This window comes from Pyxicephalus adspersus, chromosome Z (genome assembly GCF_032062135.1).
Source record: "Pyxicephalus adspersus chromosome Z, UCB_Pads_2.0, whole genome shotgun sequence".
Taxonomy (NCBI): domain Eukaryota; kingdom Metazoa; phylum Chordata; class Amphibia; order Anura; family Pyxicephalidae; genus Pyxicephalus; species Pyxicephalus adspersus.
Window position 1 is genome coordinate 59,855,614 of NC_092871.1, and position 21,501 is coordinate 59,877,114.

The following is a 21,501-nucleotide window of genomic DNA, read 5'->3' on the forward strand; positions in this document are numbered from 1 at the left end:
GAGTTGAGTTGGGGGGGGGTTGCTTGTATGTGGAAGATTCAGTTTGGTACATAATGAGAAAGAAACAAAGCACTGGTGAACTCAGCAGCGCCGAAAGACCTGGGCGTTCACAGTCCACAGAAAAAAGTTTTTATTTATGGACCTAACTGTATGTACGGATCTGGTCTCCTATCACTTGAGTTCCTGCAGACTAGTTTTGGTTTATTCTCTCAGTAGACACACAAAGATGACCACATTAACAATTGCAGTTTCATTTTTTTTAATATTTGTAATATTTTGATAGGTAATAAATCTATTCTTTATCTCCCGTTAATATCTATACAACCATGTAGGTATGGAGCCCAGCTTCATGTAGTTGATGGTCTGGTATTAGGGAGCAGGTCCACCCATCATCTGCGGTCTATGTACTGGCATGCTAGATAGGAAGTGGCTGGAGGAACCTGTACAAGTGCAAAAAACATTGTATTCCCATAACTGTTTGTAAGTAATGCATGTGAACATTGTGTTCAGTTATTGCATTTTTCCTACATGTCCTATGTTAACACTCTCCAGACCAAGCTGTCCAGCAAGTTACAATTAGAACAAACCATAGCATGACCTTTTTTTAATTTAAAACTTTGGAAGTAAATGTTGACAAGTATAAGCACCTTTGTCATATTTGTAAACGTTGAGCTTTGCTCTGTATGTGGAATTGCTTTGAGGGACTCATCTGTGGGAGTGTCTAAATGACTGTCAGTATAAAGGTTTCTAGCTCCTAACTGCATGACCATGCATGTGTCTTCTCTTGCAGGAGGATGCTGCGGGGGGTGTCATGTATGTCTTTGCTGCTGCTGTTCAAGACGGTGGTTGGCCTACCCTGGTTCCAAACCATCAGTGCTGCCCTGGTGTTCTATATAGGCTGCGGAGGATGGAAATTCCTGAAAGTTTTCTACAAGACCGTAGGACGGGATGTGAGGTGAGAGGGAATTGTTTATCATAATGTCTGAAATTAAAGTGGCCCTGTCATTGTACTCTCAAAAAAAAAAAAAAAAAAAACAAGTAAGAAGATACACTTACAAAAAAAAAGATCCTTCTATAGAAATTGCTGCAAGGGGATAGGCTTTTTATATTCAGATACCTTTATGAAGAAAGCAATTTGTTGGACATTAAAACCCCATTGATTCACCTGGAATGCAATTGGCTGAATAAAACACAATGCTTTAGTTATTTCTGGAAAATCCAAAATAATTTAATGTACATGAAAATGTAATGTTTACACCTGCTGCTCCTGAAAGTTCAGTTGGAACATCAATGGCTGTGGTAATGATCGCAGGTAAAGTCCAAAATCCAGGGCATCCTCTGGCATCTTTCTGGGTGTGTATGCACTCGGCCCCTGCCAAGAACAACAAAGAGTACATGCAAGGGTTCACTGTGAATGTCCTCCACTAAAAGCATCTGCACCATCTCCATATCTTTTTCCTGCCTGTGGTATTTTCACCTAATTAGCTGTGCCTCTGCCAGTCACAGTTGATTTAAGGACAGAATGAATTTTGTAGAACTGTAACAAGACATAAGCCAATCAGATTTAAGTCAGCAGTGACACTCTCTGTGAATTAACAAATGTTTGTCCTGCAACAAACATATTTGTCTTTTATTTCAGATTCTTTGATAAATGAGTCCCCATGTTATGGTTTGGCTAGAGCAGGCATGGCAAAGAAAACTAATACAACTACACAATTTTCCTTTGTTCTAGTATTTTAAAAATTTCAATCTGCAGTCCAGTAGGTAGAGAGGAGGTATAGGTGTTCTTTAAGAAATATCAGCCCCCACACTATTGCTATTTGTGAATATGGCATGGGCCCTGAGCCAGACACATGAATTATTCTAATTTAAATTGATAAATAATGTTTGTTGTACTCCACCCAGTCTGCAACCTGTTTAATCTCATGCAAGCATTTAACTGTATGCATCTCATCTAAATACCTGTCTTGTCATTATGCCTATAAAAACTGGAGAACCTTATCATATGTGTTATTTGTACTCAAGGTATTTCAAAGGTGTTCATTATATTGTGAGTGCTTGCAAACTGTAGGGAACATAAATAATAAATGCAGCACCAAGGTATTCATTAGAAATAGCATTTAGTGTATTTTTTAACTGTAACGTTTAGGAACTAAACCCAAAAAAAAAAAAAAAAAAAAAACACACCTAAATTTTAATCCCGCAGATCTGTTGATACCTCAGGAGGTTTCTTTCATTTGGTCCCACATATCACGTTCCGATATCAGTCTTCGGCCCGGTGCAGAGGAACCGCTGGCTGCCAACATAATATTCTGTATTCTTCCTGTATGACCTGATCTCAAACTGCGCAGGCCCGAGATTTGGTGACATTAATTGGGGAAAAAATATTGCTGATCTCACTGCGTATGCGGCAGTTTGATTTTCCATTGATGAGGGCATGTGCAGAAGAAGCAGCTAAGAGCCTCTCTGGATGCATTATGTAGGTATCCCGGGAGGCTTTGCACTCCATTCTGCCTTGATCGTCGCTGCGTGTTGCACTTACAAAAAAAAAAAAAAACATTTTTACTTTGAATATAAGGGTTGTCTGAGTTTAGGTACGCTTTGATGTGGATCTGCTGTACTTTTGTTTCCAAATAGGTCATTATCTTGAGTCAATGGGATGTTGTGTGTGCACATGTACTGACATGAGAAAAGAGCAGAGTGATGATCATTCTGCCTGATACTGCTCAATCAATGTTCATTCATAATCTCTGTTCATAGCTGTCTGACTGGAAGTTAGCTTAAGCTTTTTGAATAAGGAAAATAAGTCTTGTGCTGTTCTCAAACTCTAGCCTTTTGCTATGGAAAGTGGATTCAATTACAGAAAAAATGCCCTGATTGTGTACAGCCTGCATTAAAACAAATCCTTGTTTCCCGTAATAACCAAATGCTGTATTAACAGAAACTATCACTTTAGTATGGATGTGCACCAAAAAATGACAATTGCACACTTCCAGTTGGCCAAATAAGCAGTGGGGTCTTTTAGTAGCTGTAATTACCAAATGAATCTCCAAGGCAATATACATATAGAAATATTATTCTCATTATAGAAGCCATTTACTAGATGTATAAGATAACTAATAACAATAGGCCCCAATGGCTGGCTATCTGTAGCAACCTCTCAGCCATACAACCCTTTGTACCTTTTGATTGTGTTATTTTGTTCAACGTCCCTGGACTTGATTTTTCCAATGGTGATTTGACCAAGGCAGAGCTGGACTATGGTCCCTGCACTGACTTTGAGCAATAGCTCAACACTAGAAAGACAAGAGACATAAAATAATATAGCTTGAGAGGCGCATGCGCGTAGCCTACCGGATGGTTACTTCCTAGTTAGGCTCCGTTCGACTTCGGGCTACTAGCAAGAAACACAGCGTGTCACGCGGACTCCGCAGCAATTCTCACGCTCCCTCAATCAGATAGTATCCCCGGGAAGAGATTGAGATGGGTCCGTTGTCCAAATCAAAGCGTCCCGCGGCGCTGCAGAACTCATCCGTCGGTGCGGCCTCCAAATCCAAGATGGCGCCGGCGTCCTCAGCTTCTTCCCCACCGCATCAATCGGCAGATAGCATGGATGCTACGCCTAGTCTTCTGAAGGAGACTGCCCCAAATGAAGATTCAGCCTTCCTACAAAATATGAGAGCTATGATCCGTGAGGAGCTATCCCACGCTATAACAGCAATAACTTCGGAGTTACGCCCGGGATATCCGCGAGATTGGTCACTGTACCGCTATTCTGGAAATCAGAATGGACGACGCCACGACAGTATTGGAAAGCCTAGATCATGATCTGGACGCAGCGAGAGATTCTTCTCTTAAAGGATCAATTGGAGGACTATGAGAACCGGTTGCACCACAGCAACCTAAGGATCAGAGGTATCCCTGAAACTGTTAAAGATTAACATGGCTATGTTACTGCCCTGTTCCAAGAATTGGCACCAGAGCTTCCACTCGAACGTCTTGAGTTAGATGGGGTTCATCGTTCCCTAGGCCCCAAGAAACAGAATGGCCGACCTAGAGACATTGTGGTGAAATTTAATTTTTTCCGTACTAAAGATGCTCTCCTGTTGAAAGCTCGGAATAGCACTTGCCTACAGTTCCAAGGCACTGAATACAGTCTGTATGCAGATTTGGCCTCCTCTACATTGGCAAATCGCCCATTCCTTCACACCCTCTCAGCTAATGGCATAAAATATCGTTGGGGATACCCTTTCAGGCTGCTGTTCCAGATGGAAGGAGGCCAATACCAGTTCACCACCCCGGAGGAAGCGCAAACCTCTCTTATGCAACTTTGTCTTTTGCACCCACCTGCATCTACCTCGCATCCAAGTCTCCAGAAAACAGGTATGTCGTGCCCGGCTTCACCTTGCCCCTCTAGTACACCTCAGCGTGGCCTCGAGCAACGTTCTCAAGTTCTAACCCGACTTGTCTCAAGTTTTTTCAACTAAGTCACCGGGATGACTTTTCGCTGGCAACACGGGATAATTAGAAACGCATATACAGGATATTCCAATATTTTTTGGCTTTTATTTTTATTTTTAGTTTAATCTCCGCTAACACTTTTCTTATTCTTATAGCCCGTCTGTTTGATACATGTCACCCTTCTGGATTACTTCGGATTCCCATGTTTGGATTGTGGGAACGGGTGATCCTGTTTACGGTTTGAAATTAAGGATTCCTCGAGCCATTTTGGCTCTTATGATCTTATTTTGTTCCCAATTATGGGTATTATTAGTTTGTTATTTTTGTGTTTTTATCTTTGTCTTTTGTTATGTATATTATGTCTGGTTGTACTCGAATGCCGATTTTTGAGCCTTTCATATTGTATCAGGTTTATTTACAATAGCTTTTCTCTACAACTGTCTCCATGATGACTTTACGCATAATGTCAGTTAATGCTAAGGGTCTCAACTCACCGGCAAAGAGGAAAACAGTGTTCAAATATTGTCATTCATCAGGCATAGATGTAGCATGTATGCAAGAGACACATTTTTCTGTGACTTCAGCTCCTAAGTTTATGCATATTCCTTATCCTCAGGTTTATTATGCTTCAGCTGCCACAAAACATAAAGGAGTGCTTATAGATTTTCATCAACACATGCCATTTAAGTGCACGCACCAAGTAGCTGATCCAGATGGCCGCTATCTGATTTTGTGTAGTAATTTGCAGAATACAGAGGTTACTTTTTTGGTATATTATGCCCCGAACTCTCCTCTGGTTTCCTTTTTTTGGCGGATGCTTGAGGAGACTCGGTCATGTATGAAGGGGACTTTGATTTGCTGTGGTGATTCTAATATTGTATTTAACAGTAAGCTAGATAAATGCACTAAGTCCTCCACTACCTCCTTATCTGAGAGTAAAACTATTCAGGACTGTTTTCGGAATTTGGGTTTGCTTGAAATCTGGCGTGAACTTCACCTTCTGTCCCGTGATTATACATTGTATTCCGCTTCACATGATTCTTACTCAAGAATTGACCATATTTGGGTTCCCAGAGCCTTGTTACCTGGTATACTGAAAGCCAGTATACCTGCTGTGCCGTGGTCAGACCATGACCCAGTGGTGATCACTTGTTCGTCATTGGTGACTCGGTCTTGTGCCAGACAGTGGTCAATTAATGATTCTCTACTAACATGTTCAGATATGGTGCAGAAATTGACAGATCTCACCAAACAATTTTTTGCCTTAATCACTGGTTCAGTAACTTCTCCCAAAATATTGTGGGAGGCTTTTAAGTCTGTGATACGTGGCCACCTTATCCAACTAGCCGCAGCCAAAAAACGGAAACGTACCTAAGCCCAGATTCAGTTGGAGTCCGCCTACTCGAGGCAAGTTCATTTACACAAACTGAACCCTTCTATAGGTACTTCAATAGCCTTACGCAAAGCTTGCACTGAATTAAATCTCTGGTTATCAAATCAACAGTATGCCAACTACAGCGCACTAGACATAAGTTTTATCACTGCGGCAATAAGCCGGGTACATTGCTAGCAAGAAGGTTGCGTCTATTAACACCGTAGTATACTCCGATTTCCCTTCGTAAGCACTCCACTAGCAATCCCTTGGATATTGTCCAGAAGTTTCAAACTAGATTGTCGGATCTTTATTCAACGCCTCCTGTTTTGGACTCCTGTAGAGCTGATCGATTTTTGCAAATATTGATTTACCCAATATTAACAGTTCAGATCTGGAGGGGTTACAGGGAGATATCTGGGATTTTGAAATCACAACAGCTATTAAGTCCCTAAAAACTGGCAAACGCCCTGGTCCCGATGGTTTCTCCCCATTGTTTTACAAAAAAACCGTCGGAGGTTTTAACGCCCCAACTGCATGTTATGTCCAATTTTCCCCCAGAATCCTTGAAATCATCTATTGCCATGATACCAAAACCGTTGACTGATCACACATCTTGGGCCAACTACCGACTTATTTCACTTTTAAATGTGGATTTGAAAATCCTGGCAAAAATTTTGGCTATGAGGCTGAATAAATTTCTAAGTAGCTTAATACATGGAGACCAGGTAGGTTTTGTCCCTCGGCATCAAGCTGGAGACAATGTTCGTAGGGTCCTCCAGCTTTTATATCTAGCACAGTCCAAATCAATCGAATGTATGATGCTCTCGTTGGATGTGCGGAAGGCCTTCGATTCTATATCATGGCATTATCTGTTTTATGCCCTCAAAAGATGGGGTTTTGGCACTCATTTTTGCATTGGATAGAGGCATTGTATGCTTCTCCCTCTGCTACTGTGAAATATATGGGTTATGTCTCGGCCCCGTTTCCGATATTGCGGGGCACCAGGCAGGGCTGCCCTCTCTCCCCTCTATTGTTCATATTAGCCCTTGAACCATTAGCAGCTGCTATTCGCACTAATCAAGATATAGCGAGTATCGAAGTATTTACCAGGGTACATAAAATCATGCTCTTTGCAGATGATATACTGTTGACATTAACGACTCCAACTACGACAATCTACTTACCCAATTTTCGGAGATCTCAGGTTTAGTAGTGAATAATGAAAAATCTAAAGCGCTAAATGTCTCCTTGCTAATATCGGTAGTTGAAGCATTGCAACCTCATTTTGCCTACAAGTGGTTAAGAGTTATCCCTTTGGGTATTAAGATTACTCCTTGTTTATCATCCTTGTATCAAGCTAATTACCCATCATTGTTCTGCGAGCTTTCTATCTTGCGTTCCAGATAGCAAAGTCTCCCATTGTCCTGGATAGGCAGGATACATGCAATTAAAATGACATTATCTTCTGAAATTATTGTACCTGTTTCGGACTCTCCCTGTTCCGGTTCCCATGCAAGTACTTAGGGCTGAGCAGAGGAAGGTGCTGCGGTTTATCTGGCACCCAGAGAGACCACGGGTGCCGGATAAAGTGTTGTATCGCCCTAGGCTGAAAGGGGGACTTTCAGTTCCTAATTTTTGTAAATATATGCAGGCGGCCCAATTAGCTTCTTTAGTGGCACTTCATCGTTTACAGGATCTCCCAATCTGGGCTCATATCTATGCAGAAGAGCTACCTACGGTACAAATACATATTCTTCTCTGGTTGTCCCCCTCAAAGCGGCCTCTTGTGGCAGATCCTACACTGTCTTATGCATTGGGAATCTGGGACTGGGTTAAGGGTCCGGCTGGTTTGATGTCTGTACATGCACCCTTAACTGGTATTATTACCTGCCCTTCTTTTCAACTGGCAAAAGAGAACCCGGCAGCTTTTCGCTGGTGGGCTCTGAGACCTGTTCGATACACCTATGATTTGTTCTCGTTTTCTGGGATCAGGTCCTTTGTGTATTTGCAGGAGCACTGGGCATTGCCCTCAGGTGAAATTTTTAGACATATGCAAATTAGACATTATTTAACTGATCTTCTTAGACATACGGCGGATTCTCCGCTTAAGCTTACGAGTTTTGAATCCTGTTGTTATCAAGGTTCTGGCTCTGCTGGCCTGGTGTCTTTGATTTATGATTTATTAATAAACGTGGACACCCGCCATCTTCCATATGTAGCCAGATGGGAAGTGGACCTGGGCACTGTAATGGATGCAGATGAGTGGCAGGAGATATGGCGAGCTATTGCTAGCTGCTCTCCAAATGTAATAATGCAGGAAAATGCGTATAAAGTGTTGTTTCGGTGGTATTTAACACCAGTTAGAATTTGCCAAATTTGTTGCTGGGAGCAATCCGCAATGTTTTAGAGGTTGTAATGTCCTCGGTGGCCAAAAAACTCTGGATACGGGTTTTCAATTATATACGATCAGTTCTGCATGTCATTATCAGGAGGGACCCTTGGACTGCTCTGCTACATAAATTGGATCCTACTTTTTCTAAAAGTAAGTGCAAACTGATTTTTTATTTTTCTAGAGACAGGTCATGGGGTTGGCGGTAGCTTGGAGGAAAGCCTCTCTCAGTTTTCAGGCAGTAATGTCTAGGTTGGCGGATACAATGGTTCTAGAAAAAATGTCTGCTGTGGCTAACGATTCTATATATAAATTCTATAAAGTATGGACACCATGGTTAGATCATCATGCCACCCCTGATATAGACCGTAGGCTCTTTAAATTATGATACCTGATTGTTCTTTTCCAATTGCACTGTAAGCTTCGAGTACATTTATTGGTATTGTTTTTTTTCTGTTAGTCTTTGGTTATTTGTCTTGGTATTTTATGTTTTGTCTAATATGAATACTATTGGCTTTGTTTTTTTGTTTTTTCTCTGTTTTTTAGTTCTTGAGTATTTTAAAAAAAAAAAAAAAAAAAAAAAATATATAGCTTTGTATTCGTTAATGAATCCGTAAACCTATTTTTACATGCATTATGGTAAGTACCTGAATTTATCTTGGCATCTTTATATTTCTGTCCTTGCTCAGCAGAACATAGACTAAGTAGGCAGCTCCAGGAATAAATCAAATGCACTGTGTATCCAGTGTCCCAACCAGTGGTCAGCCAGAAAACTTTCCCGACCCCGCGGTGGGGGTGGGGAGGGGGCACACCGGCACACCCGCCAGAGCTGCAAAGCATGTCTCCCATACGGATCAGAGCCTCAGCGCGATGGGCTGGTTGGGACCCACTGTTCTATCGCAGGCTCAGACCTGTGATGGGAGAGTGGAGGGGGGGGGGTCTGGCATCATGGTGCCACTATTGAGTGACACCTGGCTCCCTGTCTATGCATGGGCCGGAGCCTGTAAGTTTAGTGATCCGTAATTGATAATATTTTAAGCCTGTTTGCAGGCTTATTTATTTGTAGCTGAAAGTGTCCTTGTGTATGTATAGAGAAGGCTGGCAAATGTTTAGACAAAGGTCAGCAAGCTTCTGGAGGTAGGTATTTTGAATTTTAAACTGTTCAGAAACATATGTACTATAAGGGTCTAGTGGAAAAATATAGAGAATAAGGTAACCAAGGAAACTTTTAACTGCTAATATTATGGTTGCAAAGCCTATATATCATATATATTGATAAAAGAGATGAGCCAAAGAAAAGAAGTATCAAGGAGAAGGTTTTTTTGACAACAAACATATAGCATTTACTTATATGGACAAATTGTTGGATTGACTAAGAGATCAACTACGGTCATATAGAATAAATACAAAAGTATACCAAATGTATAATGACTATCTGACTACATATTTCTGCAGTTTCATAGTAATTGTCTGTGTATGCCCGACGCATTTCGCCAATATGGCTTCCTCTGGGGATTTGAAGAGACCAGCTATTTCAACATAAGGAAGAGGAAAAAAGAATATATATATATATATATAATTTTTTTTTTTCACCATGTAACTGTTGAGACAATATAGTTTATAAGACATCTATTTTTAGTAAATTCTTGCCTAAATAATTTAGCCAAAATGATGTTTCACTAACCGTTATTGCTTGTTAGAATCGTTTAAACATAATGATTACATAATGAGTTTTATGAAATTCTAACATCATTGTAGTACCCAAAAAATCCATATAATCAAACATCCTAAGGAATGGTGAAATACTCATATAATAGGATATCAAGCTGCTATTTACTCTTCTGTGGATCAGATAATATTTGGTGACCCAATTATTCCATGAAGGGGATTATTCCATGAAATGTGTAGGTAGCGGGGAGATGTAGAATGACTTCAAATGCAATAGTAAATTGATACTACTTTTCTTTGGCTCTTCTTTTTTATCAATAGAGTGGCAAATTGCAGGAGGTGCAACAAGGTAAGAAACAAGGATGAACCATGCAGAAAAAAAAATACAGAAATTATTAACAGATTAATTGTAATATAGCTTGAGTCAAACCTTTTCCACTTGGAGGCTTCCAGGCATGTTTGTTATGCTTTTTTATTTTTACTGAAATTGGTGACGCATGGGATACTCTTCCATTTTTGTCTTTCCTCGGCTGTCCTCTGATGCAGAGATTTGGGATGACGTGTATAACACACTGGGGTCCCTTGTGGGTGGGCCAATGACACTCCACACTCGCAGAATTTCCTTCTTAAATACATTGAACCTGTCAAACAAAAGTATTTTAGTTTAATTAGGGGACAGTGCTGGTGATTTTACAAGTATTGAAGTCAAAGCTGTTTTTTGTTGTTTAAACCCTCTGAGGAAACCTTTTGAGAAAAAATTATCTCTGCGAGTATTGTTTTATGTTAAACTGTTACTCCTTCATTGCAAACGGTACTCTCCTGGTTTTTTTTTTGTTTTTGTTTTTTTTATACATATATAGCATCTTGCTGGTCGACTTGATTCTATTTAAATCTTAATTTTTTTGTTTTTGGATTTTCTAGGGGTGCTATAACACTGGTCCGTGTGAAGTTGCAAGTTAAACGTCACCTTAGAGAGAAGAATACCGTCCCTATGATTTTCAAGGAATGTGTCAAGCGCCATCCACACAAAACCGCATTGATCTTTGAGGGGACAGGGGCTTTGTGGACTTTTAAAGAATTAGATGAATACTCCAATGCTGTTGCCAACTTTCTGTATGCAGAAGGCTTCCGATCCGGGGACGTTGTTGCTCTATTCATGGAGAACTGCAATGAGTATGTGGGCCTATGGCTCGGCATGGCAAAAATCGGAGTGGAAGCAGCTCTGATTAACTTCAACCTTCGGCTTGATGCTCTAGAGCATTGCTTCAGTGTGTCCAACTCCAAGGCTGTGGTGTTTGGTCAGGAAATGTCCCAAGGTAAGGGGAAAATGACTGGATTCAGCTGCCGGGCAGTAATGGTAATAAGGGAGGGGTGCATAAAGGTTGATGGAAAAAGTACAGTACTGTATAATATGACAAGTGCCCGTAGGGTGCAAGAGAAGTGTGTTTTTTTTAGTCAAAGTAGAAACAGATCAAAAAAGTAAATTGCAGCTATAAAGAGTAACTAGCAAGAGCTGAAAAGAAAAAAATGTAATTTATTGCTGCTTACTAGTCATTAAATGTGGCGGTTGCATTGTTGTTTAATTAGGCTAAGAACATTTTCAGTACAGAAAATACCTAATAGTGTTTGCCAGAAATTCAGTGTGCTTGTCACTTTTTGTAAGCCCAAAAAAACACAAATAACCTTATATTTCTTGTTTTCTATAACCCTATATTTCTTATATTTACAGGACCATAAAAGCTGGTCCTGTAAATCTGCCATGTAATGGTGATGGACAATAGCAGCTGAATTCAAAGTCCAGCCTGTGTGACAACTATGGCTCTCTCTATAGATGAAATAGGGAAATGAGTGTAGGCACAAAAGGCAGAAAGTGTCTTATCCACTGCATTACCAGGTAAAAGAAGGTGAGTGTAGATATGCACAACTTCCAAAAACTTCTTCCACTGCACATAGAAATAAAACTGAAAAACAGAAAAAACAAAAAACAGTAGTCATAGAGGCAAATTTTTCTACCACAGTGTGTCTATAGACAGCGAAAAAACATGCATGTTTCCCATACAAGACAATGGCCAGTAATAATATCCAGTATTTAAGGGTATAGGACCACATTAGGTGTAGCAGTGGAAAAAAGGAAATGTGAGTAGGTTCTGCTTTTGGGAAAGGAGAATTATTAAAGTGAACCTTTTTCCTGCATGAGAAAATCACAGGTTCTTATAAAGAATTAATTGCAGGTAATAGGAAGATGCTGTCAGCTGTTCAACTTTGGAGATCTTCTGGCTACGATGCTAATGTTGAAGAAAACTAATAGGGAAGGAAGGAAAAGGGGGCGGGTAAGAGAGAGGAGGCTTTTTATGGCACTAAATTGATACAGATAAAAAAATTACTTTTATTTCTTATCAAATAACTATAGATACAATTACTTACAAATGAAGAAAAATGATATAAAAATATCTTATAGCAGTTAGGATTAATGCAAGGTCAAATCAAGAACTACTCTTGACTTGTGTATCCATTTTGCTGTCCAAGTAGGAAGTTCACTATTTTTAATCAACACATATGATCCATTGGTGTTCATGATAACAAAGCTTTTGTAAGACCATTTTGATATTTTCATATTCTTCTTTAAGTTTTGTTGAGTGACCAATTGGAATTGAAGCATAGCAGTTGCAATTATGCAGTAAAACCAATTTCAAACTTTGAGTGGAACGGTCTATGAAAAGCTGCCAGTCTTCTCGGTATTCTGGTACTCCCATATAGGCTAGTAGTCCAGGGATGTTACAACCAGGGCTGTTGAGTCGGTAGAGAAATCCTCCGACTCCTCAGTTTCTGGTACTCCAACTCTGACTCTCCGACTCCTCTGTATTTACAGGGTTTCTCATTTTATCTTCACACTTTTGCAACCAAACTTCACAAAAAAATTTCGACCCCCTAATTATTCATAAATCAAAAAATTGTATTATAAAATATATATAACACAATATTTTTGCCATAAAAGATTTTCTGAAGAAACATTATTAAAAAGATCTGAAAATAAATTGATGAATTGTAATTAATATGTCTTTTTACTTTTATGTAATTTTAAAATGAAATATCTTTAATCCAGGGATTTATACTAAGTTTTAAGATAATAATATTATTCATCTTTTTATCTTCAAAATTATTAGCTTTATATTTAGTATTGCACTTACCCTTATGGCCAGAGAATTAGGTAATGCAGAACGTCGAATTGAAGTGATGCTTCCTAGATAGCAATGGTTTTGGGTTGTAATCGTACAACCATAACCAAAATTATTAGGACACATGAATCTTCCGGTAGAGTGGAAAAATTACCAAGAGGAGGTCTGAGAAATTCAAAGTTGGTTGAAGTACATAAGGAGGAGTTATGCAAGTTAATGACTGAAGATTGCCAAATAAGCCACAGGAAAATGAAGGATCAATTATTTGCCAAATTTGGAATTAATGTATCCTTTTCAACAATAGATAGATTAATTGATAAATTCCAATAGTCATTAAAAAGTGTGCTAAAAAGGCAACCTCAGCTTTTACTCCAGTCAGGTGCATGGGTCCCTCCAGAAAAGCGCCCAACTGGCAGCCGCATCTAGTTATTTCTGTCTTCTGATGACATTGTCATTAGGCTGCGGCGGAAATACACTGGCCGCAAAAGCCGGAAAGATGGCGGCTACACACCGTAACTCTGGTGCCAAATTTAAAAGTACACAAAACGTAAGAAAAACCCACTTACCTTGTTCCGTTGTCGTCCCCCGGCGTCCTGCTGGTCCCCGCAGCTCCTCTGGACGCGTCTTCTTCTGTCTTCAGCCGCCCAATGCAGAGACGATCTCTGGGGTTTCCCGGTGACGTCTGTGCATGCGTTGGTGTGGGCAGGAGGAGTGGCGTGAAATTCAAATTATTTTGTATTGGATTCAATACAAAATAGCTGTATTGAGTCCAATACAAAGATATATATATATATATATATATATATATATATATATATATATATTATGCTACTGAACATTTATTTTACATGTTTAATTATGTTTTTACTAACAGATTTTTGTGTTTTTATTTAAAGTTCATTATTAAATTTATTAAATATTGAACATATTTTGGTGAGCTATGCCTAAGAATTATTGGCCTACAATGTAAAATAAATTTCCATGCAAAAAAATGTAACGCTTTTTGCAAAAAAATACAGAGAGAATTAGAACGCTAGGGGGGCTACAGTGGTTGAATGCAGTACTGCTTTCTACCGCTTTCAGGCACTTATTCCGGACATCATTCTGCCAGGGAGGTTAAAGAGAATTTAGTGGTTAGGTATGGTAAGTAGCATACCTACCAAACCACTAAATTCTCACTATGGTATTTGTTTACCGTAGTATGGCTGTAATGGCCTTATTTTGCAATTTTATTGGTATTTATTTTGAATATTGAAACCACCTTCGGCTTATACTCGAGTCAGTCAGTTTTTCCTATTTTCCAAGGTAAAAATAGGTGCCTCCGCTTATACTCGGATTGACTTATACTCAAGTATATACGGTAGCTATGCTAACAAAATCCTTGATCTCATTGCTAAGAAAGATGGAAAAAACATCTACTTTCTTGATGAAGTAGGTTTTAACATCTCAGTTAGAACCAAAAGGGGAAGATCTCCTATTGGGAAAGGGGCGGTGCATGTTGTGGCTGGAGTGCGTTCCAGAAATTTTTTTAATTTGTTTTGTGAGGAATAAAAATGGGACCCTCCACTTTAAGTCACAAGCACGAGCATTTAATCAAGAACCATTCCTCAGTTTTTTTTATGAGGTTTTGAATGTTTCTAGTGAAAAAGAGTGTTCAGCATTATTATTATTATTATTATTAAACAGGATTTATATAGCGCCAACATATTACGCAGCGCTGTACAATAAGCATGCCATCCTAATTATGGATAATGTCCCCTTTCATAAAAAGGGACATTATCTAGCCAGGTAAAGAGCTTGGTTGAAAGTAAGGGACACCCAACTCTTATTTTTACCACTATACTCTCCATTTCTTAATCCTGTTGAGAACATATTCTCTAAAAGGAAAGAAATATTAAGAAGAAATAGGCAAATTAATTCTGGTACTTTTATTAGATAGCATCAATAGTGTATTTTTAACAATAGGCGAGCAGGATTGCTCAAAATATTATACAACAATGTTTATCTTTTTGCCTAAATACTTATGAGAAGAAAGCATTAATGAATTAATAAAGTCTAAATTTTTTTGTGAAGTTTGGTTGCAAAAGTGTGAAGTTTAAATGCAAAGGAATTTTTTGACAAGGGTGAAATTTTTTTTTGTGAAGTTTGGTTATAAAAGTGTGATGTTTGAATAGAAAAGTGTGAAGATAAAATGAGAAACCCTGTAATATGCTATTGTTTTTTTCACGGAAGGCAACATACACGCCATTTAACCACAGAACTACTGGCTAGGAAGCTGACACTCTACTGTATTTGCCAGTTTAAAAAAAAAGAAAACAGAAACTAAAACAATAAGGGTTTTATTTATTGTTTTTATCAAGTGGCTATAAAGTAGTAGCATAGCATGGATAAAATCAGGAACAGGAACTTTACCAGTTTAAAAATATGAACTACATTCTTTGGTAGTTTAAAAAAAATAAACAAAGCTTAACTACATGAACAAAAACAAAAGCTAGAAAACCTAAAACAGTTTATATATTAAACTTGGAATATAGTTGTAGAGTAGAATAGCTGTTTAATGCAGATCAAAACTAACTCAATGTTATGTTGTTCTAAGAAACAGAATTTCTTCTGCCAGATCCTTTTTCATAAAAGCTCTAAAATCTGACTTGATTATTTTTAGAGCTAAAAAAAATCTTTCAACACTGACTTGGGTGGGTGGCATTGCTGTTACGGTTCCAGCCACATCACTAATAATCTCAGGATAAACAAGGATGGCTTCTTCTACAGTCAGTTTCGATGAGCGATCATACTTTTCCACTTCTTTTAAATCTTAAAAAAAACTCCTGCTGGAAATCTCTTTATTTGGACATTTCCTGGTTGTTTATCTTTCACGTATATGCAACGTCGCTTTACTGTTAAAAGTTCAATTTTGTCCAAGTAGGAATCAAAGTCTAATTCTTCATTTGAAGAGGATGATCCTGTTACCAGTACTTAAAGCCTCATCCAGTGGTGGTGTTTCAGGTAGTAATCCCCTCATGCGAACTGGTACATCATAGAGGCCTTTTTTGCAGTATTAGTCTGGTTATCGCTCAACAAAATTCGTCTCATTGGATCAACATAAATAGCAGATAACAAGATTTGATTATCCAGTAAGAGATTCTCTCTTTTCTTCATTGAAGATACAATGTTCAGGCAATATATCAAGCTCTTCCATTTCAAGAAGAATTTACCAGGTGTTAAGTCTTCAGATTGCAAATTCTTGGTGACAGTAAAGGGATTAGAAAGTAGATTTCCCAGGGCTTTTACTTGGGTCCACTGGCTTTCAGTTAATAAAACATTTTCTTTGTCAAGTTCTTCAAGAAAGTCTTTTAGTTCAAGCAAACGCTTTACCATCAAATAAGTGCCTCCCCAGCGTGTTGTTTGATCCAAAATGGCTCCCTTTCCTGCACTTCTTTTCAAAATGGCATCTGTTTTAAGGGCCATGGCTGCAACAGTTACTTGCATCAATTTGCCAATTAGAGTAGCTGCATGACAATCTTTGAATCCATCTCCTATTGCAAGTTGCAGAGTATGAACAGCACAACGCATGTGTTGAATAGTAGTACGCTTAGATGCTTCTTCAACGTTATCCAAAAGGTCACTATTCTCTTCGCTTTCGCTTTCACTTTCTCCATTACTTGCAGAACTGTCCTCCTTTAATATCTGTCTGTCAATTTCTTCATCTACTTTATTAATTTCCTCAATTGTGCTCAACATATTAGAAGCATTATCTGTCACAATAAATAGAATCTATCCCTTTTTAATTTCAAAATCTTCTAGAACATCCTCCACTAACTTCTAAAGATAGTCACTGGTGTGATGTGCCTCGGTGTCCTTTACTCCCAAGGTTTACGTTATTGTTTTTAATATTTTCATCAACAAATCTAATATTGATAGCAATATAATTAACTCGGTGACATGTGCATGCATCCATTTTTATGAAGACAAAATGTCCCTTCAGACCTTTTCATAGTTCTTCCTTTTTACATTTGGCCTCTTCAATTATAAGTTTCCTTTACTTTCTCTTTCCAGAGAAAAACCAAGTTTTTTGGCCATTTCCCCATTTAGGCCTAAAAAGGCTGGCTGTGAAAAGTATAGTGGTACACTATTCTTTAGTACCATTTCAATAATGTTTTTGAATTGTTATGGTAACTTTGTCGGATATAAAAATCTTCTTAGTTGTGTTTGGTCTCCAGTAGATTTCTTAACATTTTTTTATCCGAGAAGTAGATGGAATATTTTCATTGATATCTTTCTCATTCACAACTTCTAACAGTTTAGGATAAAAACGCTGCAAGTGTCTTTTCAAGTTTGATGCTCTTGTAGGTGCATTTTTGTTAGACCCACTGAAACTCCCAATTTTTGCATCACATTTATTTTCACCATCATCTTCAAGAATACATTGGCACACGTAATGTTTCCCATCACTTGATAATGTAAAGTGCTCATAAACCGCAGACTTTTATCGTGTTTGTTTACAGACTTTTTGCCATTGTAAATAGGGTGCCACTTTCACTAAAAAATATAAAATGTTATACTAACTAGCATATTCTTTGATTTAAATACAGACGAACACATAGTCCTGCACTATTGCAAACATACATACACCACGGCACTATACACACAAATAGGCTAAACCCCTGCACTAAACTTAGACATAATTTATCCTATACGAAAAACATGCACTAACATATATACTATACACACAACAGAGGGCCCTACATTTTACTCAGAAACATACACACAATGTGCACTATACACAAACATTCATACATTCCTGCACCATACACACAAACATTCATACATTCCTGCACCATACACACAAACATTCATACATTCCTGCACCATACACACAAACATACACAAAGCCCTGCAGTTTTATCCAGAAACATGCACACAGCTTTCCATCATAGTACACACAAGCAGCCATGCAGTTTTAAAATAAACATGAACACTTACAGTTGAATCCAAAAAGCTGCTCCTCCAAGTTCTTCTAGGCTCTTTTAGCAGACAAAGGAAATTTAGCAGATGCTGTTTCCTTTATCTTTGATTGTTGATTTTCTGCTGAAGACAGGGCAGTGGGAGGCTCCAAGGCCAGAGGGGCCACTTAACTTACTTCCTAGTATTAGGTGGTGTGCAAAATGATCTTAAAGTTCAGCCCTGGATGGGAGCATATATGGGGAGTGCAGACAGGACACCTGAACACATATCAGGCCATAGCACTCACCTACACCTATATCATTACACTTGTTCACACAAATTAACTTGTTAAACTTATTATTTCTGAAATAAAATAAAACACTTTTTGTAATGTACATAATCCAGATTACAATAATGTGAATGTCAGGTTGTATAATAGCTCAGCTGAACTTCACACTAGTAGAAATACAACTATGCACTGGGCTTTATTCCTACATCAGAAAAGTACTTAATTATGACTATTGTTTGTGAATATCAGGAGCACATTTTTATCGACTTCGAATCCAGGTACCCAAAACTGTCCCTGATTTCGACTCCAACTCTGTCTCCACAGCCCTGGTTACAACAGTACACAAAGTCTCCATCTTTACTGAAATATGGTAGGAGTGTCACCTCTCTTGTCCTGTAAAATGTTATTTTAACTTCCGGTCTCTGACTGTTCTTTTCTTTTAGCCTGGATGCTAAGAGTTCAGATACTTGTTTTGACGGACTTAGGTCACGTATTAAATCATTGAGTTCTTCTTGGGAGAACTGCTGGTTTGATGAAACACTTCCTTCATATTCACTTCCACTTCTAACCCCTGGATTACACTCCAAACCCTGTATATCATCCATGTCAGATACAGGAATATCAGGGAGTGTACTGTACACTGGTATGGTAACATCAGCACCATGCTGCACAGGTCGTCTTGCCGATTGCAAATCAGGGTACTCCCACTTGTTTTCTTGTAATAATTGAAACCTTTTACATTCACAGCACAAAAATAACACGCATTATGATGATTTTTGGGCTCTCACCATACCATAGGTACATCAAATTTCAAACTTTTTAAGTTTTCCATTTTTCCACTGACGTAGACACTCCACACAAGTTTTGCATACCATATAGGCAGCCCAATACTTATCTTGGTCCAAAGATTGCTTGTTTCAAAAATTCTGTAATGTTTCTTCTCTGTTTTTGCTGAGAATATTCACCACAAATGTAGCAAAATACATTAGGGTCATTTAAACAACTTCTTGAAGAACTCATATTTCTGTAAAAAAAGAAAATATATGAGTAAAAAGAAGGCAAATGAAAATTTCATGAAATTAATGCTACATTTAACATATAAAATGCAAAACATCGGTGTAAATAAAGATTGATAATAATATGCTGTGTTAACATTTGTTGTTGGTAAAATCGTCTATTCTGATTCCTGTATCACAAGAGCTAGAGCCAATCCAATTAAACGGATGTAATTTCTGGATTCATCAGACCTGAAATACACTAAATATATCCTTCGCAAATGAATTTTTTTTTTTTTTTTTTGATGAGCTGTGTTATGTTTGTAGGATATGGCTTTCAAATATATACGTAAATCTGTTATTTAATTTGTTTGCTGTTACATGGTTTTTAGTGTATATTGCTTTATGAGGACTTTCAGTTATGTGTCCGGTGTTCTTGTATGATAAAATCGATGGAGGAATATCAGAATGGTAACCTGTACTAGCTGCGTTACTGTAACATCTAGTGGAGAGATGTTTATAAGGTGGTAAAACTGAATAAAACATCTTAAAGAGGAGAGACAGAGCTTACTTCCACTTGGGGGAATCAGAAAATTGGTCATTTCTTTACTTGTTGGGGTGTTCAATAACCCAAAGATGATACTAAGGTCCAAAGGTTGAATGTTATGCCCAGATGTTTTAGTGTTTTTTGTTGGAAATAAATAGGGAAAAGCTATGAAGTGGAGAGAGAGACATAAATAATTTAGGTAGTTAGCATCTAGAAAATCAGATTTGGGGTTATTTCAAATTTGGGTTATAAGTAGATCTTATACCTCCAGTTCTTTTCAATATCTTCAATTTAGTTAATATCAGTTATCCTATAAATTACCCAAATACTCTCAAGTAAAGGATTGATTTACTATGGCTTCATCCTGCAGTTAAAAGATAACAAGATAGTTAGAATGTTGACCATAATTATGCATTGCGGTGTTCAATAAAGCAACCTGTAGTTACATAAATCTCATTGGGTACATAAGGCCTATTGTTGCTTAGAGAATAAAGAATGAAGGGAAGCAAGAAAATAAGAGTGGAGTGAGCAAAATAAGATTCTAAAGGTGCGTACACACTTCCAATTTTTATCGTTCCAATCGAACGACGAACGATCGATTGGGCAAAAAATCGTTCGTAAAAAATATACGATCGTTCGTAGATATCGTGCAGGATCGTTCGTCGTTCGTTTTCCAACGATAATAATTGGAAGTGTGTACGTAGCTTAAGGGGAACTAAAATAATTAGTTTTAGTGGTGGGTTGTAAATAAATATTAGCTTAAACACAAAGATTATATGTCCGTATCAAATAGAGCATCCTTTAAATAGATATATCAAATAGAGCATCTTATCTAAATTAGACTTATCTTTACTTTGGTGATAAGTGGGAAGAACAGTGTGTCCGCAACAAGCCACCAGGGGTCTGAGGTTGCGGGGAGGCTGCTCCTATAAATTGTGGGAAAATTATTGGAGAAATTATTAGCAACATATACCATTGCAGTTGGTGCTTGTTTGCAGAGACTATTATCTAGCAAAGAAAATGCACTTATGTTGGCTGGGCCACTCATTTACAAGTACATCTTTTTGCAAAAATTCTGCATTTCATAGTATTTCACTTGGAAGGGCCAAACCCAATTTAGGAAGATGCCTTTAGATTCTGCAGCATTAGGTGCTTTTCTTCACACTGACCAAAACCAATCCACTAAATAGAGTAAACCTACTCTGACTGTAGTGGGGGCTGATGGAGATTGTTCCGTGGTTACTGGCCTTGTATGTACCCTGGTACCTTCAGTTCAAAATAGATTTATCTTTTTTGGAGGAGATAATGTATTATGGAAGAACATGCTGTTGGCCATTTGTGTCATAATGTTGTTAAGCATAACGTTGTGTCTGATGAAAAAAGGTAATTCTTTTTTGTCCTTTTTGTGCTCTCAGCCATGAATGATGTGTACTCTATGATGGGAAAATACATTCGCCTCTATTGCTTGAGCGACTGTGACCCCTTAACAATTCCCCCTGGAACAGAATTCCTGTCTCCGTTACTGCAGAGTGCTTCCCGCCTTCCTCCCAAAGATCCTGGGAGGGGATTCACAGGTACTGGTCAATTATGACACTGGAAAATGCACACTTTTTTTTTTTAGTATTATTAGTTATTTTAATTAGTAATTATATTAGTAATT

General features: G+C 38.2%; 1 protein-coding gene across 1 annotated transcript in view; it reads left to right on the forward strand.

Moving 5' to 3' along the window:
- SLC27A4 (solute carrier family 27 member 4) overlaps positions 1–21,501 on the forward strand; it is a 56,027-nt gene that overhangs the window by 15,588 nt on the left and 18,938 nt on the right. The window contains exons 2-4 of the mRNA XM_072431461.1: positions 791–955; positions 10,815–11,209; positions 21,257–21,415. Of these exons, the coding sequence (XP_072287562.1) occupies positions 795–955; positions 10,815–11,209; positions 21,257–21,415 (715 nt within the window). The 5' untranslated portion in view covers positions 791–794. The remainder of the gene's footprint in view (positions 1–790; positions 956–10,814; positions 11,210–21,256; positions 21,416–21,501) is intronic.